At 42.3% G+C, this 25,695-nt stretch overlaps 1 protein-coding gene across 1 annotated transcript in view; it reads right to left on the bottom strand.

Annotated features, from left to right (window-relative positions):
- The window catches only part of LOC126176490 (sialin-like), a 116,185-nt gene that overhangs the window by 38,567 nt on the left and 51,923 nt on the right, over nucleotides 1-25,695 (bottom strand). The window contains exons 5-7 of the mRNA XM_049923645.1: nucleotides 16,993-17,207; nucleotides 12,842-12,994; nucleotides 2,262-2,394 (exon numbers count right to left, since the gene is read on the bottom strand). Of these exons, the coding sequence (XP_049779602.1) occupies nucleotides 2,262-2,394; nucleotides 12,842-12,994; nucleotides 16,993-17,207 (501 nt within the window). The remainder of the gene's footprint in view (nucleotides 1-2,261; nucleotides 2,395-12,841; nucleotides 12,995-16,992; nucleotides 17,208-25,695) is intronic.

Below are 25,695 nucleotides of genomic sequence, written 5' to 3'. Positions count from 1 at the left end.
GAGAGTAGTAGAATGGGAGGAAATGCTGAATCGTAGACTGTGAGAAAAAAGAGAACAATGGAAGAGGCTTCATAAATAACCTGCACAAGTAGAAATATTTGAGGAAGAAGAAATGTATGGCAGCAGCACAAATAGGATTAAATGTGAAGATATTGACTGGTCAGCAGACGATTGATCAATAATAAAATTAGCATATGATATTGATGAAGGAGGTGTGGTTAGTGTGTACGGTGTGACACAAATACTCGTTGGCAGAACGAAACAGCCGACACAGGGCTGGGAAGGAGGATGGAACAATAATAACAGGTAGTGGTGTAAAATGCCTGGGCATTTATAAGTTTGGGCAGATTCTCAGGATAAATGGCTGAGAAACTGCCCAAAATTCACAAATGCCCAGGCATTTGTTCATTTTAAAGATTAATTGATAAGCAGCACTTATTAAAAAAGTTAGGCTGATATTTTATATTCGAAAAGATCTTTTGCAACACTCCTTCTTTAGAGATTGAGTAACCAAATTGACGGTCGGAGGAAAGCAATAGCAAACCACTTCCGCTAGGACCTTGCCTAGACGGCGGTGCGGGTCTTCCGCCTCGTCCCCTATGCTGCTCGGAGTATGGGACCTCATCATCATCATTCCTTGATGGCACGGTGGCTACCGAACGGTACGTGAAGGTTTTGGAAGATCATTTCATCCCCATTATCCAAAGTGACCCTGGTTTCGACAGGATGTGGTACATGCAAGACGGAGCTCGACCCTATCGAAGCAGGAGAGTGTTTGATGTCCTGGAGAAGCACTTTGGGGACAGTATTCTGGCTCTTGGGTACCCAGAGGCCACTGGCATGGGCCTCGATTGACCGCCATATTCTCCAGATCTGAACACATGCGACTCCTTTTTGTGGGGCTATATTAAAGACAAGGTGTACAGCAATAACCCCAAAACCACCGCTGAGTTGAAAACAGCCATTCGGGAGGTCATCGACAGTATTGATGTTCCGATACTTCAATGATGGGAGGCGTATCGAACACCTATATCCGAATATCTGTAGCGACGATTACATTTTGACTAAAGTGGGTGTACGCCGTAGTTTGTAACTAATTAGCAATTTTTTTCATACAGTTCAATAATTGTCGCCCTGATCCGGTTTGAGTCACGGTGCGGCACAATTTTCACTTGTCATCTTGAATTATTTCACTACCCTAATGCGGCTGAAGCCGGTATTTCTTTTGCATCATTAGTCTACATGTTGTCACGTGGCTGCCCCCTCTTCCAACTACGTCACTGGGCGTATCATAAAATATAGAAATTTGGAGAGATGCCCTACTGATCTGTGTTATTTTCCTGTGTGTCTTACATTTTTCACACAGTCGTCTTCTGACACCCTGGAGCTACGTACTAATTACCCTATACGGTGAACTGTAAGGCTTCTGGAAGTTTCTGCCAAGTAAAAGCGAAGTGCCAGACCAGGACTCGAACATGGATGTGTTCCTCTGTATCCTCCTGGCAGCCATTGCGTACTAACTTAAAGCTTCTATCTATCACTGGTTCCTCTTCTGATTTTCCATACTCCACAGAGTCTCGTAATGATGGGGTAGAACTATCTGCACTAAAGAGCAAAAAACCTATTATCTCGGTAACGTCACAGAGACTGTCGTAAAGTCAAAGTGAGCGAAGTGGCGCAGTTGTGAGACACTAGCATCGCGTTCGAGAAGACGGCGTTTCAATTCACCGTGTGGCCATCCAAACTTGGTCTTCTTTTATGTCTCTAGATTGCTCTAGCTGCCCATATTGTTGCGTTCAATGGTCACGGCCGATTTCCTTCCCCATCCTTAATCTCGTCGAGCTTATGCTCCGTCGTTAATTACCTTGTCTTCGACAAGGCCTTAAACCCAAGTTTACTTTTCACCCTCGTTTTGTCGAACTCACTACTTTACCTGTTTTCCAAGGAAAAATAATTATGGAGTTGTTTTTGCCACCTCGCGATAGTAAGTTCAGCAGCACAACTTTGTCAGGCAGTGCCACCTGTCAGCGTTAACTAAATGTATTTCTTATCCCGCCCTCCTTAGGCTGTCTTCTTGTTTGTAATAGTGGCTGCTAGCCATCTGAAATATAATTAACTCTACGCAGCGGGAGTAATAGAGAAAGCAAAATATTAGTTACAACAGAAAAGTTACTGTCTTATGCATACATCTGCGCAGTTCCGAATATCGATGTAAGTTGTTGCTAATGTAAGATTTGAAATTTTAGTCAGCCAGCACTTACCGAACCCATTTACTAGGCGGAAACTGCACATTTTGGACATGCATTCTTTCCGGAGCAGGAAGTCAGTAAGCCACACAAATGCCAAACTGCCAACGCCACCAGTGATGTGAGGAATGGCTGATATGATCCCATTCTGCGGAAAAGCAGGAATACAGAGTGTTATTGACAACGTACTTCTCGACTAAACTAAGAGTCTATGCGTCATATTATTGTAGTAATAAGAAAGTCTGATCATCAAATAGCAGTTGGTGTCGCACATGCTGTGACCAGCACGCCGAAGTGTTGAGACTGTAATGTCTTCTTCATTGTAGTTTCAAAAGTCAAGTGAAATAACTTGTTTCCGAATTCATCATTGTGTAATATGAAGGATTAAGACTCCAAGCGTCATTTATTCAGAAAAATAATCATCCACAATATCGTCATTCTATAGCAGTTTTGTCACACCTCGCACCATATACTCACAATTACATCTACATTTAGAGCTATACTCTGAAAACCACAGTGAATTGCATGGCAGATGGTGTTCAATTGTAAGGCGTTGTAGTATATTCCTGGATTCATCACTTATAGCGTTTCTAGAAACTTACGAAGTAAGCTTTCAGGGGATAGTTGGCGTCTATCTTCAAGCATCTACCAGTTAAGTTCTACCAGCATCTTACTGATGCTCTCCCACGGATCAAACAACTCTATGACAATCCGTGCTGCCCTACTTTGTATCGCTTCAACATCCCCTGTCAATCACATTTGGACCAGGTCCCACAAACTGGAACAATACTCTAGGATGGATCGTACAAGTCATTTGTATGCCATCTCCATTGTAGACTTATTGCATTTCCCTTTTATTCTACCAATGAACCGCAGTCTGGCACCTATTTTATAGTAGTCATAGTATACCACAGAGTGGCGCGAAATATGTGTTAGAAAGTACTGTCTACAGTAGTTTAATTACACGCCATAAATGATTCTCCTTGTGATATTGTTGTACCATACCTTTGAAAATGCTATAGCTCATACACTAATTTCTCAAATCACATTCCAGAATGGAAGCACTAACATTGGAACAACAGCCGACCGAAGTGGCCGAGCGGTTCTAGGCGTACAGTCTGGAACCGCGCGACCGATACGGTCGCAGGTTCGAATCCTGCCTCGGGCATGGTTGTGTGTGATGTCCTTAGTTTAGTTAGGTTTAAGTAGTTCTAAGTTCTAGGGGACTGATGATCTCAGAAGTTAAGTCCCACAGTGCTCAGAGCCATTTGAACCATTGGAACAGCGGAACTTCAAACCCACACGTTCACGCCAGTGCTCCACTTTATCCACAAAAAGTCACTGTTTGGTGAGAAATTTGTGCACAATGCATTATTAGGCCCAAATTTGTTGAGAAATCTGTCACAGAAGAAAAATACAAGCAAGTCTTGCATCATGAATTAGTACTGGCAGCACGAGGCCGCCGAATGCAGTGGAACTGCTGGTTCATACAGAATGACTCACGTCCACGCTGTACTGCAGACGTCTTCCTTTCCTTCAAGCGACGTTTAGATACCAGATCGACGACCTAGACACCTTGCCATTCCTTGGAAATGGTGTTGAACGGCGCCCTCATAGTCTCGATCTTAACCCGTAAGATAATTTATTATGTGACTTTCGAAAAGAAAGAATCTCAAAGATTCCCTGCAACACTCCAGGATCTTCGTACTGCAATTTTTAGAGATATTCGTGCAGCAGAAAATGATATTCTTCCGTAGACATACATTGCTAGACTTGCAATAGCACAGACGCTAAACAATAAAGGAGATGGCGCCATGGAGGTAAGAAAAGAAAGGAGATGGCACTATAGACTTAAGCTGTATGTTGTTTTCAAGCCAGAGTGGGCGGGGCCTGCCGCCATTTTATACAGTCCAAAACATTAGCAGACTACTGTTTACGGTTGCTTCTTGTTCATTATTTCTGTCATGTGCACACAACACCTGGTTTAAACACTAAAAATTACAGTGCTTACGTGAACAACGTATTGTCACTAAGGCAATTTCGAATTTTTTTCTATTCTCGAATGCGTTTTTGCTCTAGTAATACGACACTTTTGGCCTCATTAGTGTAACTTGTTTTTCGTTGACAAATTTTGGATAACCAAGAAGAGACGGATGTGATGCGAAAAGGATGCTTTCGTAATCCATTTAATTCCACTTCTAGTGCAGTTATCGATAGCAAATGAACCCCGAACTTACTGGTGCTGCTTCTTGTTTGTCACATTTTCAGCTTTTAACTCGTAGGCTCAAGTTTGTAAAAAAGACTTCCGTACGCCTTCTTTGTTAGCCCATAAAAGTGTGCAATGAGAAAGAAGCAAGGCATGCTATCGTATCTTGTGTATGTCAACAACGAGAACGATTATTGAAATGTCAATGAAACAGAACTGTGTATTTGGTTGATAGGAAATCTAACGTTAAGTGACAGAAATACAGTAAGAGCACTGCAATAAAAGTAAACAACGCAAGCAAAATTTGTGTATACAGAAGAAAATATTGCTTGAAAGGCTCCAACTACGAATTAAATCTGAATCCCTTAAACCCTAGCAGCCATATGACGCTTGGCTTCTTGCTCCGGCGAGAGAACCGTGCAATGTGTGATGCTTGTGGCTTACAGATAACTGTGCGTGAGTTTTATTTTCCGACCAGCAGGCCGTAGCCGATTTGCCGAATATCTGCCCTCTCTTTTTAGTAATGTTCAAACGAACATGATTAGAGTTGCAAAGTTTTGGGAATTGACCAACATTTTCCCAAGATTTTAGGGCGATGGTTTTAATGTGTTAACAGGGTGCCTGGCTCACCCATATTTTTGTAATTGGTCAGCAAGTTACTTTTGCCTGGGCCTTTCTTTTAGCTCCTTTGTCGTTTTTCTTTTATTTTAATCTTATTTATAGCTATTTTCACCCTTTCTCATTTGTTTTAGAGCATGTAAGGTAGAGTGATTGGGTGCTCGGTTCCAGTGCATGAGTGTGGAACGATGTTCGAGATTTTTAACCACATTCGTTTGTCATAAGAAGTGTTAGGGCGCTGATGACCTCGCTGTTGAGCGCCCATAAGCTCCAAATATCATCATGTTGTCGTGGTCTTCAGTCCTGAGACTGGTTTGATGCAGCTCTCCATGCTGATCTATCCTGTGCAAGCTCCTTCATCTCCCAGTACCTACTGCAACCTACATCCTTCTGAATCTGCTTTATGTATTCATCTCTTGGTCTCCCTCTACGATTTTTACCCTCCACGCTGCCCTCCAATGCTAAATTTGTGATCCCTTGATGTCTCAGGACAGGTCCTACCCACCGATCCCTCCTTCAAGTCAAGTTGTGCCACAAACTTCTCCCCAATCCTATTCAATACCTCCTCATTAGTTACGTGATCTACCCACCTAATCTTCAACATTCTTCTGTAGCACCACATTTCGAAAGCTTCTATTCTCTTCTTGTCCAAACTATTTATTGTCCATGTTTCACTTCCGTACATGGCTACACTCCATACAAATACTTTCAGAAACGACTTCCGGACACTTAAATCTATACTCAATGTTAACAAATTTCTCTTTCCTTGCCATTACCAGTCTACATTTTATATCCTCTCTACTTCGACCATCATGAGTTATTTTGCTCCCCAAATAGCAAAACTCATTTACTACTTTAAGTGTCTCATTTCCTGATCTAATTCCCTCAACATCACCCGACTTAATTCGACTACATTCCATTATCCTCGTTTTGCTTTTGTTGATGCTTATCTTATACCCTCCTTTCAAGACTGTTCATTCCGTTCAACTGCTCTTCCAAATCCTTTGATGTCCCTGACAGAATTACAATGTTATCAGCGAACATCAAAGTTTTTATTTCTTCTCCATGGATTTTAATACCTACTCCAAATTTTTCTTTTGTTTCCTTTACTGCTTTCTGGATATACAGATTGAATAACATCGGGGAGAGGCTACAACCCTGTCTCACTCCCATCCCAACCACTGCTTCCCTTTCATGGCCCTCGACTCTTATAACTGCCATCTGGTTTCTGTACAAATTGTAAATAGCCTTCCGCTCCCTGTATTTTACCCCTGCCACCTTTAGAATTTGAAAGAGCGTATTCCACTCAACATTGCCAAAAGCTTTCTCTAAGTCTACAAATGCTAGAAACGTAGGTTTGACTTTCCTTAAACTTTCTTCTAAGATAAGTCGTAAGGACAGTATTGCCCCACGTGTTCTAACATTTCTACAGAATCCAAACTGATTTTCCCCGTGGTCGGCTTTTACCAGTTTTTCCATTCGTCTGTAAATAATTCGCGTTAGTATTTTGCAGCTGTGACTTATTAAACTGATAGTTCGGTAATTTTCTCATCTGTCAACACCTGCTTTCTTTGGGATTGGAATTATTATATTATTCTTGAAGTCTGAGGGTATTTCGCCTGTCTCGTACATCTTGCTCACCAGGTGGTAGAGTTTTGTCCGACTGGCTCTCCCGAGGCCATCAGTAGTTCTAATGGAATGTTGTCTACTCCCGGGGCCTTGTTTCGACTCAGGTCTTTCAGTGCTCTGTCGAACTCTTCACGCAATATCGTATCTCCCATTCCATCTTCATCTACATCCTCTTCCATTTCCATAATATTGTCCTCAAGTACATCGCCCTTGTATAGACCCTCTATATACTCCTTCCACCTTTCTGCTTTCCCCTCTTTGCTTAGAACTGGGTTTCCATCCGAGCTCTTGATATTCATACAAGTGGTTCTCTTTTCTCCAAAGGTCTCTTTAATTTTCCTGTAGGCTGTATCTATCTTACCCTAGTGAGATAAGCCTCTACATCCTTACATTGATCCTCTAGCCATCCATGCTTAGCCATTTTGCACTTCCAGTCGATTCATTTTTGAGACGTTTGTATTCCTGTTTGCCTGCTTCATTTACTGCATTTTCATATTTTCTCCTTTCATCCATTAAATTAAATATTTCTTCTGTTACCCAAGGATTTCTACTAGCCCTTATCTTTTTACCTGCTTGATCCTCTGCTGCCTTCACTACTTCATCCCTCAGAGCTACCCATTCGTCTTCTACTGTATTTCTTTCCCCCATTCCTGTCAATTGTTCCCTTATGCTCTCCCTGAAACTCTGTACAACCTCTGGCTTAGTCAATTTATCCAGGTCTCATCTCCTTAAATTCCTACCTTTTTGCAATTTCTTCAGTTTTAATCTACAGTTTCTAACCAATAGATTGTGGTCAGAGTCCACATCTGCCCCTGGAAATGTCCTACAATTTAAAACCTGGTTCCTAAATCTCTGTCTTACCATTATATAGTCTATCTGATACCTTTTAGTATCTCCAGGATTCTTCCATGCATACAACCTTCTTTTACGATTCTTGAACCAAGTGTTAGCTATGATTAAGTTATGCTCTGTGCAAAATTCTAACAGACGGCTTCCTCTTTCATTTCTTAGCCCCAATCCATATTCACCTACTATGTTTCCTTCTCTCCCTTTTCCTACTGTCGAATTCCAGTCACCCATGACTATTAAATTTTCGTCTCACTTCACTATCTGAATAATTTCTTTTATTTCATCATACATTTCTTCAATTTCTTCGTCATCTGCAGAGCTAGTTGGCATATAAACTTGTGCTACTGTGGTAGGTGTGGGCTTCGTATCTATCTTGGCCACAATAATGCGTTCACTATGCTGTTTGTAGTAGCTTACCCGCATTCCTATTTTTCTATTCATTATTAAACCTACTCCTGCATTAACCCTATTTGACTTTGTGTTTATAACCCTGTAGTCACCTGACCAGAAGTTTTGTTCCTCCTGCCACCGAACTTCGCTAATTCCCATTATATCTAACTTTAACCTATCCATTTCCCTTTTTAAATTTTCTAACCTACCTGCCCGATTAAGGGATCTGACATTCCACGCTCCGATCCGTAGAACGCCAGTTTTCTTTCTCCTGATAACGACATCCTCTTGAGTAGTCCCCGCCCGGAGATCCGAATGGGGGACTATTTTACCTCCGGAATATTTTACCCAAGAGGACGCCATCATCATTTAATCATACAGTAAAGCTGCATGCCCTCGGGAAAAATTACGGCGGTAGTTTCCCCTTGCTTTCAGCCGTTCGCAGTACCACAACATCAAGGCCGTTTTGGTTAATGTTACAAGATCAGATCAGTCAATCATCCAGACTGTTGCCCCTGCAACTACTGAAAAGGCTGCTGCCCCTATTCAGGAACCACACGTTTGTCTGGCCTCTCAACAGATACCCTTCCGTTGTGGTTGCACCTACGGTACGGCTATCTGTATCATTGAGGCACGCAAGCCTCCCCACCAACGGCAAGGTCCATTGTTCATGGGGAGATGAATATCATCATAATCATCGTTTAAACTTAAATTACGATCGGATCGATTACCACACCCGCAAACGACGCAAGCTGACACTTTTGATGTAAAAACTACACCTCTACACAATCAAAGCACCAGATGCTATTTGGGATACTATAATGAAATCAATAAATATCCCGAACGTTCGTAACAGCACAGGCAAGTCAGGGTAACGTCACAGGGAAGTATTATTGTGGTAAACCATGGAAGTAATAAATGCGATGAACCTAATGTTTTGGAATATAAAAGTAGGCGGACATTGGCTTCAAATTTGTGACGTAATGACAACTCCCTTCTTTCTTTTTTCCTCCATGGGCAATACTGTATACAGTATAACTGATCGCAATATGGCGGCGAGAGCCAAGCTGTTTGTTTACTGACAAAATAGAGTGAGAAATGGGGATAAACTGGTATAACTACGTTACCATACAGAGTTTTGAAATAGTGGTCAATACATCCGTTGTGTTTGGCTGTAATTTTTCGTACAGCAGACGGAAGACACAAGGAAAGGTAAACGTACCAGTGCAAGCTTAACCAGAAATATCTTACGTACTTTTGCTTTTGTACTGTATATAAGCTGAAAAATTGTATTACAGTTTGCATTATTTGAAATATCGGCAGTGTTTAAATAGTTTATGTTTAGTAAATTTAGTGTTAAGAGACGTAGCTTAATCATGTGTTTTTCACCAATTCTGATCAACTTCGGCTTTCTTTCAGATAGTATGCTTGTTATGAAAGTGCCCCTATAAATAGAAGGTGCTAATTGTTGTTGATTACAAGTGTGTCTTTATTCATTTGAGCATTCTTACGAAAACTACAATATGCTTTAAACGCGTGTGTATGTACCTTGATGTCTTTCTTATAAGAGGATAAGTGTTAAATTACCCTCCGCCACGCACCGTATGGTGGATTGCGGAGTATGTATGTAGATGTAGAATTCAACTAGTACACAAATATTTGCTCAGTTGCTGAACTAGTGTGGACCACCTCGTAAAACTTACAACATTTCGTTTCAGAAAATCGTAGTAGTACCACGCACAAACTTCCTGACGCCGCCATCTTACCTCACCAAGCGCCAGGTTTCAATGAAAGATGAGTTTTTGCCAGTTCACTAATGTATGTCTACATATTCTTCAGAAAATCATCACAGAATTAAGTTCGGGGCTCTAAACACTTATTGCTGCAGAAGGGTACCACTTTGAAAACATTTTGTATTAAATCTGAGGTTGTCTGCTGTAGCATAAATATTATAACTAGAATATATCATCCGATATTACGTCGTAGTAGGCAAAACTTTCTAAGACCTGTTTTGCGCCACCGGTATGCCTTACATTTCTGAATATTTTAGGTGAGTTGCCAGTCTTTATATCACTTTGACAGTATTTGTGCAGCTATTTTCAACAGTAGGGGAGATTGCTATACCTTGGAACTGTTTGCAGACTTTTGCCTCTAGCAAGCCATGTAATAGACTTATATAGAACCTGGGGTTCAAGGACGCAACAGTATTTCGTATATAAATAATGATTTTGGTAGGAAGGAGTCAGTCTTCGTGCAGCCGCTCGTGCAACAGCATTGGACCGTTCTCACAGAAGATGGCACGTTATTATAGAAGGAGAAGGCGTACTTGCCCTACAGTGTATAAAGCCATCGATAATATGGTGATTAATACTGGGAACTACGTAAGTGCGCAAGTGATGTTACTGAAATGATAGCATTCACTTTGAGGTACTTTGTGTCTGTGCGTTGCACTCGAGAAGATCTTGTCAATAATGTATTTGGTTATCTCCATATTACATCGCTGCTCTGCAACACACCGATAATCAGGAAGCGAAACCAAATTAAGAAGTAATATTATCAAAAACCAGTTTAAGTTAAGAAATTTTGAAAAAGTAGCTATTAGGAACCAACACAAATTCCATTTTCGAGGCGCGTAAAATTGTTAAGAGTGCAATGACACTTAGTTCATTTTGAAATATCACGTGTCCCACGGTAGAAAATCTTCTGTCTTTTTAAGGTAAAAGGTGGTGTGCGACCGACGATGTACAGGGTTATTACAAATGATTGAAGCGATTTCACAGCTCTACAATAACTTTATTATTTGAGATATTTTCACAATGCTTTGCACACACATACAAAAACTCAAAAAGTTTTTTTAGGCATTCACAAATGTTCGATATGTGCCCCTTTAGTGATTCGGCAGACATCAAGACGATAATCAAGATCCTCCCACACTCGACGCAGCATGTCCCCATCAATGAGTTCGAAAGCATCGTTGATGCGAGCTCGCAGTTCTGGCACGTTTCTTGGTAGAGGAGGTTTAAACACTGAATCTTTCACATAACCCCACAGAAAGAAATCGCATGGGGTTAAGTCGGGAGAGCGTGGAGGCCATGACATGAACTGCTGATCATGATCTCCACCACGACCGATCCAGCGGTTTTCCAATCTCCTGTTTAAGAAATGCCGAACATCATGATGGAAGTGCAGTGGAGCACCATCCTGTTGAAAGATTAAGTTGGCGCTGTCGGTCTCCAGTTGTGGCATGAGCCAATTTTCCAGAATATCCAGATACACGTGTCCTGTAACGTTTTTTTCGCAGAAGAAAAAGGGGCCGTAGACTTTAAACCGTGAGATTGCACAAAACACGTTAACTTTTGGTGAATTGCGAATTTGCTGCACGAATGCGTGAGGATTCTCTACGCCCAGATTCGCACATTGTGTCTGTTCACTTCACCATTAAGAAACAATGTTGCTTCATCACTGAAAACAAGTTTCTCACTGAACGCATCCTCTTCCATGAGCTGTTGCAACCGCGCCGAAAATTCAAAGCGTTTGACTTTGTCATCGGGTGTCAGGGCTTGTAGCAATTGTAAACGTAAGGCTTCTGCTTTAGCCTTTTCCGTAAGATTTTCGAAACCGTCGGCTATGGTACGTTTAGCTCCCTGCTTCCTTTATTCGTCGACTTCCGCGGCCTACGCGTGAAACTTGCCCGCACGCGTTCAACCGTTTCTTCGCTCACTGCAGGCCGACCCGTTGATTTCCCCTTACAGAGGCATCCAGAAGCTTTAAACTGCGTATACCGTCGCCGAATGGAGTTAGCAGTTGGTGGATCTTTGTTGACCTTCGTCCTGAAGTGTCGTTGCACTGTTATGACTGACTGATGTGAGTGCATTTCAAGCACGACATACGCTTTCTCGGCTCCTGTCGCTATTTTGTCTCACTGCGCTCTCGAGCGCTCTGGCGGCAGAAACCTGAACTGCGGCTTCAGCCGAACAAAACTTTATGAGTTTTTCTACGTATGTGTAGTGTGTCGTGACCATATGTCAATGAATGGAGCTACAGTGAATTTATTAAATCGCTTCAATCGTTTGTAATAGCCCTGTATAGTTTAACCGTCCACACATTATGTAACTAGTTTTAAAAATATACAGAATTTTCCACACCCTAAAGCGGTGTGACTGAACAATTAAGTTTCCTCCGAGTAGCTTTAATATACTATACAACACTTAAATATGTAGAACTCGTATTAGTTACAATCACTGCACAAGACACAGTCTCACATCTCACTACAACAAAACAGAAGAAAATGCTGGAAACTGCTTATGGCGGTTTCTAGAACGCATTCCTTCGTGTGATTCTAAAATTAGTCACTAGATTGAAACACCGAGCACAAAACATCATGTGTTCCTAGGTATACTAATCTTCAGGTACAACATTCTCGCCTACTTCATTATGGATAACTGCATCATCTGCAAAAAGTTTGAGCTTATTATTAATATTTTCTGCAAGATCATCAATATACAAAATGAACAGCAAGTATTCTAATACATTTCCTGGGGCACAACCGATTTAACTTCAAAATCTGTCGATGAATCTCTATACAAAGAGTATGAAGTGTCCTCCTCACCAGAAAGTCCTCAGGCCAGTCACAAATCTCACTCGATATCCCATATGATAGTACTTTCGAAAATAGACTGTGTGGTACCAATGACATACACCCAAACTCACCAAATGTGTTACACAAGAAACACCATTCTAGAGTCCGCAAGGGTAAATTTCTGTGTACGCACATACACAGTATATTAGCATTATTCATAACAAACAGCGATCATCTTGCGCAAATGAAACACTACAGCAAAAAAATCTGTATTACTGTAGATTACTCTTTCAGTTATGGAAGAAGCACTGTTATGTGACTCACGCTGCGGATATCGAAGTGCAAGACTTGAGCGATATACTGCGGCAGCGACGTGATGAGCAGATAGAAGATCCAGTCGAAAGTAACCATGATAGCGACGAGAGCCCAGACAGCCGGCGATGACATAATGCTCTTCCACGGCACAGGCAGGTTCTTCTGTAACACCAAAGACGCAACACCGTCAACTTTATACTCTTCAGTAATGTTCACGTAGTTCCCAAAGTTAAAGGGTAACTGAACGATTTTATGAAATCTGGATTAATGCACCGAGCTATCTGAGGCAGTGGTTTGCACACTGTAGTCGCATTCGGGAAGATGACTGTTCTGATCCCCATCTGCCCAACCAGAGTTAGGTTTCCCGTGGTTTCCCTAAATCGCCCTGGCTAACCCAGAAGCTGTGATTGTCAAGGGACATGGCTGATTTCCTTCCTCATCCTTCCCTAATCAAGCTCCTGTTCATCTCTAATGACCACTTTGCCGACGGGAAGTTAAACTCAAATATTCCATTTCCATATGTTTTCTGGTTCAATTACGTAATTACGGATTATGTACAATATCTGACAAGGACAGTTCCCTGTGGCTGATTTGTTGACGCATTATGATAGCGCAGCCGGACAGCTTATCTAGGATCTGTGTTTGGAGCTGGGGTAGCGCAGTGTATGGTAAGGGTTCCATGAAAGAGTTGGGTTCAATGCCCCATCGACGACGAGGCCACTAAAGAAAGAACACAGGCTCGATGTGGACAATGGGGAAGCATGGGTCATTTTCAAACGGACCTTCTCACCCTTGACCGCAGTCGATTCAGGTTAACTACGGAAAATATAAATATCGATGACTGGAAGGCGATTTGAGCCACAGTTTTCTTGAATATAAGACCAATCCTATAAGAAAGGTTTTACCTGGATCGATACACGTTGCCGTCGAAATGAACGTAGCACACAACGCGAAGACACAGTATCCTATGCCATATTGCCTGAGCTGGGAGGGGGGTGGTGGGGGGTAGGGGAGTCTCCAATTAAACTGCCAGTGTATGACTTGTTGCTGATCGTTTGTTAATAGACCACTTTACTAGTGCTTCCAGATTACTTTTCGCTGTCATACTGAAGAAGCATACACGTGAAACTTCCTACGTTCCTAATCAGACCACATCAAGAAATGCGCTATTGACCAACTGGAAAGACGCCATTTCAAACTCTTTTCTTCCTCTAATCTCTTTTTTATACTTAAAACGATTCTAATATAAAACATCTTCATTCTTTAAAAGATAGACATTTGTCTGTTACAACCTCTTGTTCAGTTCCTATATTATCTTTGCTTTGTTTCTATTCCATCTCTCCAAGGTTTTTTGGTCTGTCCACTGATCTTTTCCTGTTGGTGGATATCTCATTATTGTCGTAGGCATTCTATTTTTATTCATACTTCTGACATCATCTCTCCATTTACTTTTAATCTCCTTAATCTGTTTATTTACGCTATTAAGTCCTAGTTCTTGTCTGATTATCGTGAAATAAAATGAAATAATGACCCAGTAGAAATGATGGATTGAATGGTAATTGATTAACGCAAAAATCTGCAATAATCTCATACTGTATCACAAAAAATTCTAATTTATGTTCAACAGCCAAAACAGTCTCAGCAGGAAGAATACCACAGAACGCAGTTAAAAGAATCAAAAACACACACACGCATAAAAATAATTTACACTCCTGGAAATGGAAAAAAGAACACATTGACACCGATGTGTCAGACCCACCATACTTGCTCCGGACACTGCGAGAGGGCTGTACAAGCAATGATCACACGCACGGCACAGCGGACACACCAGGAACCGCGGTGTTGGCCGTCGAATGGCGCTAGCTGCGCAGCATTTGTGCACCGCCGCCGTCAGTGTCAGCCAGTTTGCCGTGGCATACGGAGCTCCATCGCAGTCTTTAACACTGGTAGCATGCCGCGACAGCGTGGACGTGAACCGTATGTGCAGCTGACGGACTTTGAGCGAGGGCGTATAGTGGGCATGCGGGAGGCCGGGTGGACGTACCGCCGAATTGCTCAACACGTGGGGCGTGAGGTCTCCACAGTACATCGATGTTGTCGCCAGTGGTCGGCGGAAGGTGCACGTGCCCGTCGACCTGGGACCGGACCGCAGCGACGCACGGATGCACGCCAAGACCGTAGGATCCTACGCAGTGCCGTAGGGGACCGCACCGCCACTTCCCAGCAAATTAGGGACACTGTTGCTCCTGGGGTATCGGCGAGGACCATTCGCAACCGTCTCCATGAAGCTGGGCTACGGTCCCGCACACCGTTAGGCCGTCTTCCGCTCACGCTCCAACATCGTGCAGCCCGCCTCCAGTGGTGTCGCGACAGGCGTGAATGGAGGGACGAATGGAGACGTGTCGTCTTCAGCGATGAGAGTCGCTTCTGCCTTGGTGCCAATGATGGTCGTATGCGTGTTTGGCGCCGTGCAGGTGAGCGCCACAATCAGGACTGCATACGACCAAGGCACACAGGGCCAACACCCGGCATCATGGTGTGGGGAGCGATCTCCTACACTGGCCGTACACCACTGGTGATCGTCGAGGGGACACTGAATAGTGCACGGTACATCCAAACCGTCATCGAACCCATCGTTCTACCATTCCTAGACCGGCAAGGGAACTTGCTGTTCCAACAGGACAATGCACGTCCGCATGTATCCCGTGCCACCCAAAGTGCTCTAGAAGGTGTAAGTCAACTACCCTGGCCAGCAAGATCTCCGGATCTGTCCCCCATTGAGCATGTTTGGGACTGGATGAAGCGTCGTCTCACGCGGTCTGCACGTCCAGCACGAACGCTGGTCCAACTGAGGCGCCAGGTGGAAATGGCATGGCAAGCCGTTCCACAGGACTACATCCAGCATCTCTACGATCGTCTCCATGGGAGAATAGCAGCCTGCATTGCTGCGAAAGGTGGATATACACTGTACTAGTGCCGACATTGTGCATGCTCTGTTGCCTGTGTCTATGTGCCTGTGGTTCTGTCAGTGTGATCATGTGATGTATCTGACCCCAGGAATGTGTCAATAAAGTTTCCCCTTCCTGGGACAATGAATTTACGGTGTTCTTATTTCAATTTCCAGGAGTGGATATAAATTTAAATATCAACTTTAATCGTATTAAAATGTTTCGTATAAAAATAGGTTAAATAGATTTATAGATTTAAATAGCAGGAGCATAATACAAACCGTACTCTATGAAAGTGACGGCATAATGCTCAAAATTATATTCTGGAAAAATTAAAAATATTATCTTCATATTTCTCGATATTGGTCTCATTTAGAAGCTAATTTAAATTAACATTTTATAACCATTGATTTTTAAAACCAGCAGGTGAAATTTCCTACCATCATGAAAAAGCCTAACAATTAAAACTTATATAAATGACTCATTTAGTGATATATATTTTTAAGACGCACAGGATAGAGATTGATTTTTGACGTACCATTGACGACAGGGTGGTTAGGTAAAGAGCCCAAGTTCGTATTTTTTAGGGATAAGGAAGGAAATCGATCGTAACATTCTCAGTGGTACCATCAAGGATTTTGCCTCTTATTTACTCAATGCACAAAACACAGATGACGACTTGAACACCACGTCTCCTGACAGTGAGTTCAGTGACAATTCTCTCTGTTTCTCGGTGGTCAGTGTCTGTTACTGCAAAAGCGATGGCGTAATAAAATGGCTCTTAGGTTGCTACGAACATTTACATTTTTAAGTCAGCGTTGAAGTGGTAGCTTATACATGGCAAGCACTATCTTGTTGACGGTGTTCAGCTTACTAGGTTATGACAACTCTATGACAACGTGTCTGACGAATATAACAAGAAAAATACAAATAATAGTAAAATTCAAAAACGATGAGCATGTCTGATCAACTTTAAACTTTGTCCTTGGTAGAGACAGCACCACAACTGTAGCAAAGCGGCTGACAAGTTTGAGGTATTTTTATGCGAAATCGCAAATGTGATTTAAAAAAATAGTATGGTAAACCTCTCACAACTTTCAACTAGCAGAGGCCGTATGGGACACCTGCAGACCGTCACAACAGGGAAATTACAGTAAATTTACAGGGTCATTGTTTTGCGGCACAGGAAGAGCTGGTGAAAGCGCACGTTACCTTAGCAGCTGACCGTATCGTAGCCTTGATGTAGTTGCGTTCGGCTGGGTCGATGTACGGGTGCTGCGACGGCGAATCTGCAGCCTGGAAGAACCAAGGCACGCACCACAGCAGTCCGACGCCTCCGAAAACGTAGAAGGAAAGCGGCCAGCCACCGATGGTCTCGCACAGGACGCCCGTCACCGCCATGGATACGAGGGTTCCAATAAATATCCCTGTCGGCAAACAAACGACACAGCAGCTCTGTAATAACAGGAAATACTCACTGCACGTTACAGTCAGACGTATGATTTCTTCAAGTTACTTTTGAACTTTCTGTGTAACAACTATGAGCATCTAGCATGTAAGTTCCATAGGCTATAAACTAAAGTACAGGCCGTAGATAAAGTTACGATTCATTTCCCATCCACTTAATGCTGTTACGATAACTCAACTGTTCTAAGAAGGATGTTCCATCATAACCTCACTTTCACAACACGCAACACTGGCAACACACGTAATTTTTGCTCCAACGTCCACACTAAACTGAATGCACTTGATAAGGGAGTCTCAGTACAGAAATAATCAGCCAGGTGCGCTTGCTACGAGCAGTCGATTGAGAGAAGAAAGTCGCACATGCAGCTTGATTAGAGGCGGGGTTTGGCAGCACCTGTTTTCTGGACGTAAAACAGCGTCAAAGCCATCTGGGATACGAGTCGACTTTTGAGGGGGAGGCCCGCTGTTTCCCAGCCTTGTGGGTCCTCGTTTTTAACTTTCAGCCCAGTAAATTCGACCAGAGGTTCTCTATTTAACTCGTCTTTCACTAATACTGTTTTCTTTTTGTTTAGAAGTGAGATGTTCTGTTTGATGTCTTCTAGGAAACCTGAGGTATCAGACTGGGTAGGGATGTCATTATTGGTATCATCATGAATATTTGGAGGTTAATATGATAAAATAAACTATTAGGTTCAGTATAACACAGTTTAACATATTTTGTGGAAAATTTTTGAATATCTAGCCATAGGGAATGTCAACATGATGAATCTTTGAATTGTCTAAACTAATTATTCCAATTTCTGTTAGTTAATCAAACACAACATCAAGTTTATTCAATTAAATAGAAATACGATTTTCCTTAAGTATACACTTTTCTTCATCATTTTACCAAATATGCAGTTACTCATATGTTTCAAAAATTCTTCCTGAAATCATTGCCGGCCGGAGTGGCCGTGTGGTTCTAGGCGCTACAGTCTGGAGCCGAGCGACCGCTATGCTCGCAGGTTCGAATCCTGCCTCAGGTATGGATGTGTGTGATGTCCTTAGGTTATTTAGGTTTAATTAGTTCTAAGTTCTAGGCGACTGATGACCTTAGACATTAAGTCGAATAGTGCTCAGAGCCATTTTTTGAAATCATAATTGTATTCACCCTTTTCTGTGCATTTACCTCAATGTATAGTTACACCTAGGGAGGTTGTTAAATGATAAAATTTTATAAATCTTTTTTTTAATTCCAATTTATGATGCAACCATTGTTTTAAATTTCTTTAGTGAGTAATATAGTCTTTTTCTGTTTTCCATCATTCCTTAGTTGTTTCAAAATTCGCGGAGGAATGTTCCGTCTACGCCACTAATTGAAGGCAGTTTATTTATTGCTGTACAATTTTCGCTTCTTTTAGTTGTGAAGCATCTTCAGTGGCCTATAACACATGTTTCTTTATATACACATAATAAATTTATTATTTGGTAGTTACAATATGTTATTATGTTACATTCTGTCATATTTTTCTCTTGTTTGACAAGTTAGAATCAACTTGTGTAACACAAATTTCGTGATCTGAAATCATCGTTCGGTGTTACTTACGATTATCAACACTGTTAGCCCATGTGTGTGATCCTGGGGATGTATTCATTATTCTCCATGTTCCAGTTGGCCAATTTCCGGCGTTTTTCAACGTATATGTTTCAATACACCTCATACATTACTTGGCTTTACATTTTGTGTTGAACATATGTCTGTTTACAGTGTATAGTATTGCCAACTGTAGCTGTATGTTTACCTTTTGACTTTTGTTTGTGTTGTGTGTGTGGTTTGATTTTTTCCATTTGTTTTGTGTATGTGTCTGTGTGTGGGTATTTGTACATGTGTGTGTGAATATGTGTGTCGTTCTTTGTGGGACCCTGATTTTTTAAATCGATATGTGTGTGTGTGCGTGTGTGTGTGTGTGTGTGTGTGTGTGTGTGTGTGTGTGTGCGCGTATTGAACACATTGAAGCAAGAACACTGCAATATACACAGAACAAATACAAACGAAAAATCAGAACACTCACTAGCAAAAATAACCAGAAACAAAATCCCAACAAAGTACAACACACCCAACATCAAAATTTCACCCAAAATCTCACAGATACAGAATTAATGGAAAAAGAAACACAGCTATTAGAGAAGCATCAGTACAAAAATAGATAACCACTACATAGAAAATCTGATTATAGAAACATAAATCATGCTGACAGAGGAAGAGAAACAAGAAAATAACACTACAAATATGGGGCTTACACAAGAACTTGTGAAGAAAGAAATAAGCAACATTATCACCATCTCAAAGAAAGAGCAAAACCAAAAACAGCACCAAAAAGAAAGGAAAAGTAGAAGCCAACAACATCACACTCACAAGAGCTGATAAAGGGAACAGCATTACACAGAACAGTATATGGAAAAAAACTTGAGACTTCATCTCCTCTAACAATATCTCAAAACTCAAATCTGATCCAACAGTACTTTCCCAGACATACAAAATAAACAGCCTCAATGACATTAGACACATACTAAAGTATGGCCTGTTATTAATTTCATGAATGCACCATCTAACCATGTGGCAAAACACATGAACAAAATCATAATGCAACATTTTGACATGAAGAACAGCAGAACAGCGAAAAATACAAATGAACTCATAAAATAAATAAAAGACACAAACAGCATCATTCTTCTATTTTGATGTAGAGAACATGTACACCTCAATATCCACTGCAGAAACAATAAAACTAATTGAAGAAAACTTACTGGCATACAAAACACTACCTGCAGCCAACATAACTAAAACCATCAAAGCAATGCATCCTAAAATTACTTCTAATTTGAAAAAGAACTTTACTTATATGAAGATGGGCTTCCAATGGGATTCCCAATATCAGGAACATTGGCAAATATATTCATCAACCACACAGAAAATTGTAGCGAAATGCAGGAAGATCTGCAGCGGATAGGCACTTGGTGCAGGGAGTGGCAACTGACCCTTAACATAGACAAATGTAATGTATTGCGAATAAATAGAAAGAAGGATCCTTTATTGTATGATTATATGATAGCGGAACAAACACTGGTAGCAGTTACTTCTGTAAAATATGTGGGAGTATGCGCGTGGAACGATTTGAAGTGGAATGATCATATAAAATTAATTGTTGATGAGGCGGGTACCAGGTTGAGATTCATTGGTTCAAAATGGTTCAAATGGCTCTGAGCACTATGGGACTCAACATCTTAGGTCATAAGTCCCCTAGAACTTAGAACTACTTAAACCTAACTAACCTAAGGACACCACACACACCCATGCCCGAGGCAGGATTCGAACCCGCGACCGCAGCAGTCCCGCGGTTCCGGACTGCAGCGCCAGAACCGCTAGACCACCGCGGCCGGCGAGATTCATTGGGAGAGTCCTTAGAAAATGTAGTCCATCAACAAAGGAGGTGGTTTTCAAAACACTCGTTCGACCTATACTTGAGTATTGCTCATCAGTGTGGGATCCGTACCAGATCAGGTTGACGGAGGAGATAGAGAAGATCCAAAGAAGAGCGGCGCGTTTCGTCACAGGGTTATTAGGTAACCGTGATAGCGTTATGGAGATATTTAGTAAACTCAAGTGGCAGACTCTGCAAGAGAGGCGCTCTGCATCGCGGTGTAGCTTGCTCGCCAGGTTTCGACAGGGTGCGCTTCTGGATGAGGTATCGAATATATTGCTGCCCCCTACTTATACCGCCCGAGGAGATCACGAATGTAAAATTAGAGAGATTCGAGTGCGCACGGAGGCTTTCAGACAGTCGTTCTTCCCGCGAACCATACGCGACTGCAACAGAAAAGGGAGGTAATGACAGTGGCACGTAAAGTGCCCTCCGCCACACATCGTTGGGTGGCTTGCGGAGTATAAATATAGATGTAGATGTAGAAAACACACTCTTTGATACAGTCACCCCAAAGAAAGGATACAAAATTATTTACTGGTTCTGATATGTGGATGACATAATCTGTATGGTAGATGAACCAACATAGAAACCTGGCAAACTTCACACAGGCATAAACAATATATATACAAATATTCAATTCACCATGGAGAAAGAAATATAAAGCAAACAGATTTTTTTGGATATAACAAGAGACCACAATAGACACACATTTGGCATCTTCAGAAAGCCAACAGCCACAGACACAATTATACATGCTTCATCCAACCACCTGCAAAATCAGAAGTTAGTGGCCCCAGAACAGATGTCACACAGACTAAATAATATTCCACTCATAACCACAAACAATGGTTACAACACCCTTATAGTAAAAAAAAGTCAAACCAAAATATTAAAATAGAAGCAAAGAAAAACGAAAACAAGCAGGGAACACCAACACTAAAGACACTGCAGCACTTACAGAAACACAAAACAGAAACACAATGACACAGCTAACAGAAAAAAGGTGCAATTTAACCTACAAAGACAAATCAACACACAAGATAGCAAATATATTAAACAAACTGGACTTACACATTGTTTACAGAACAAGAAACACACTCCAATCACATTTAAAAACAACAGAGAGACTATATAAATATCAAGGAACAGGTATGCACCAGTCAGAGTGCCAAGAATATGAATCATTATATCTGCGGTTGGCAAGTAGGAACTTCAAAACTAGATATAAAGGACATATAAGAAGCTGGAAATATGAAAAGAACCATTATACGATCTTCGAAACACAGTTGATAAAACATGAATGTGAACAATTCAACATGGAACATAAGACAGTTATTAGAGTGAGTAATGTCAACAAAAAGCTCCTGACAATATCAAGAAAATTTTCACATACAAAGAGCCCTTGTTACGGAAAAGATTGTACTTAATGACTAAACCCATACAAGCATTAACTCCCTGATCATATAAGCCAGTAAATCAATAACAAACAGAGAGCTGAAACATAATCAGAGATTAAAGAACCTTCCTGTCCATCATTTTTCTCTCTCTCTCTCTTTCTCTCTCTCCTCCCTCCTCTCTCTCTCGCTCTCTCTCTTTCTTTCTCTCTCTCTCTCACTCTCTCTCTCTCTCTCTCTCACACACACACACACACACACACACACACACACACACACATACACACAGAAACACACACACATACTAATATACATTTAAAAATATAGTGCTCCCACAAAGAACAACACATTTACACACAACAAACACACACACACACACACACACACAACACAAACAAAAGATAAACATACAATGCCACTTGGCAATGCTACACACTGTAAACATGCACATGTTCAACACAAAGTGTAAAGTCAAAGTGATGTATGTGATGTATTGAAACAAATATGGGTGAAAGACCGCCAGAGATCAGATAAATGGAGCATGGAGCCTAATGAACACATCTTCAGGACCACACACATGGGCTAAGAGAACTGAAAATCGTAACACCGAACGATGATTTCACATCACGAAATTGGTGCTACAAAGGCTGATTCCAACCTGACAAACAAGAAAAAAAAACATGACAAAATATAACATAGTAACATATTGTAACTACCACATAACACATTAATTTATTATACACTCCTGGAAATGGAAAAAAGAACACATTGACACCGGTGTGTCAGACCCACCATACTTGCTCCGGACACTGCGAGAGGGCTGTACAAGCAATGATGACACGCACGGCACAGCGGACACACCAGGAACCGCGGTGTTGGCCGTCGAATGGCGCTAGCTGCGCAGCATTTGTGCACCGCCGCCGTCAGTGTCAGCCAGTTTGCCGTGGCATACGGAGCTCCATTGCAGTCTTTAACACTGGTAGCACGCCGCGACAGCGGGGACGTGAACCGTATGTGCAGTTGACGGACTTTGAGCGAGGGCGTATAGTGGGCATGCGGGAGGCCGGGTGGACGTACCGCCGAATTGCTCAACACGTGGGGCGTGAGGTCTCCACAGTACATCGATGTTGTCGCCAGTGGTCGGCGGAAGGTGCACGTGCCCGTCGACCTGGGACCGGACCGCAGCGACGCACGGATGCACGCCAAGACCGTAGGATCCTACGCAGTGCCGTAGGGGACCGCACCGCCACTTCCCAGCAAATTAGGGACACTGTTGCTCCTGGGGTATCGGCGAGGACCATTCGCAACCGTCTCCATGAAGCTGGGCTGCGGTCCCGCACACCGTTAGGCCGTCTTCCGCTCACGCCCCAACATCGTGCAGCCCGCCTCCAGTGGTGTCGCGACAGGCGTGAATGGAGGGACGAATGGAGACGTGTCGTCTTCAGCGATGAGAGTCGCTTCTGCCTTGGTGCCAATGATGGTCGTATGCGTGTTTGGCGCCGTGCAGGTGAGCGCCATAATCAGGACTGCATACGACCGAGGCACACAGGGCCAACACCCGGCATCATGGTGTGGGGAGCGATCTCCTACACTGGCCGTACACCACTGGTGATCGTCGAGGGGACACTGAATAGTGCACGGTACATCCAAACCGTCATCGAACCCATCGTTCTACCATTCCTAGACCGGCAAGGGAACTTGCTGTTCCAACAGGACAATGCACGTCCGCATGTATCCCGTGCCACCCAACGTGCTCTAGAAGGTGTAAGTCAACTACCCTGGCCAGCAAGATCTCCGGATCTGTCCCCCATTGAGCATGTTTGGGACTGGATGAAGCGTCGTCTCACGCGGTCTGCACGTCCAGCACGAACGCTGGTCCAACTGAGGCGCCAGGTGGAAATGGCATGGCAAGCCGTTCCACAGGACTACATCCAGCATCTCTACGATCGTCTCCATTGGAGAATAGCAGCCTGCATTGCTGCGAAAGGTGGATATACACTGTACTAGTGCCGACATTGTGCATGCTCTGTTGCCTGTGTCTATGTGCCTGTGGTTCTGTCAGTGTGATCATGTGATGTATCTGACCCCAGGAATGTGTCAATAAAGTTTCCCCTTCCTGGGACAATGAATTCACATTGTTCTTATTTCAATTTCCAGGAGTGTATGTATATTACAGGCCACTGAAGATGGTTCACAAATAAAAGAAGCGAAACGTGTATGGCGATATATGAACTGCCTTCAATTAGATGGCTCTGAGCACTATGGGACTCAACTGCTGAGGTCATTAGTCCCCTAGAACTTAGAACTAGTGAAACCTAACTAACCTAATGACATCACAAACATCCATGCCCGAGGCAGGATTCGAACCTGCGACCGTAGCGGTCTTGCGGTTCCAGACTGCAGTGCCTTTAACCGCACGGCCACTTCGGCTGGCCTTCAATTAGATGCATAGATGGAACATACCTCCACAAATAATATAGTTTTTGCTGTCTGAGAGTTTCCTGACATATTAATTGCTACAATGGTTGATGAGTATCACGTCATATAATGTTGTGACAGTTGCATAATATTTCAAGATGGCTGCTCGTCATCTTCAGGTGCTTACTGACATTTGATGCAGTGACTCGCCAATATATTCCTCGCTGGAACAACACAGGTACCAAAGGATGGCGCTACAACATCATTGTAGATGGATCAGAGACACTGACATCCATAGCCCTCTACTGAAGAAGGTGCTACACTCTTCGCATGCGCGATGCGGGACTGGTTTTTCTTCGCTATGGTGGTGGCTGGCGTGTCCATTGAGATAGGCAGGCTGTTCAAGAAACAGCAAATAAAATATGTCTGCCGCCTCCAGCATGAGTGCAAACGATGCTGGATTCCATTAAAGAGAAGTTACATCTAAAGGGACCAGAGATATATAAAATCTCATGATTAAACTCTGTTTCAATTGGAAAAATTTTTTCTTATTGCACTAAGATCGTCTGTTTTTAAATATGATCCTTTCTTTTCTAAAGAACACCCTAAAAAGTAAACGAGTCTATATACTTGAATCTTACATCACAATATCTTTTTTGGTGAATTACAGCAATGTTTCTCAAAGCTGATTTATACTTCTTCATGTTCGATGATAACAATTAGCATATCCTGATTACTTTTATTTCTATGTCACTGATTATCATCACATCTTCATCTATGTTTGTAATAAAAATGGAGCATCATAATTGCTCAATTTGTGAAATGAAATGGGTATTGTAAAACTAGGTCTATAGTTCAAATTCTAACCAGGACGTGAAGTTCCTTTACACGCAGCAGTAAAGATACAGTGATCTCTATATTTTATTTCATCTTCCTGAAATTCTTCATAGGAAATACAACAAAGCTTTGCTGACTGAAAACCTTGTTCTTCTCTCCAAGCACATCATATTTCACTAAATGCACGTGCAAGAAGCATTCGCCTCTTCCACTGTGAGCTGCGCACCTTCATCGTTCTTGATGTTATGTTGATGATTTAATGCACACAGTTGGGGATGAGAGGTTTTCATGGCCGGTCCTTAAAAAGCGTGTTCTCCTCCTCATAAAAACACTGA

This window comes from Schistocerca cancellata, chromosome 3 (assembly GCF_023864275.1).
Source record: "Schistocerca cancellata isolate TAMUIC-IGC-003103 chromosome 3, iqSchCanc2.1, whole genome shotgun sequence".
Taxonomy (NCBI): domain Eukaryota; kingdom Metazoa; phylum Arthropoda; class Insecta; order Orthoptera; family Acrididae; genus Schistocerca; species Schistocerca cancellata.
This window is presented reverse-complemented; position numbering and strand designations above follow the sequence as displayed.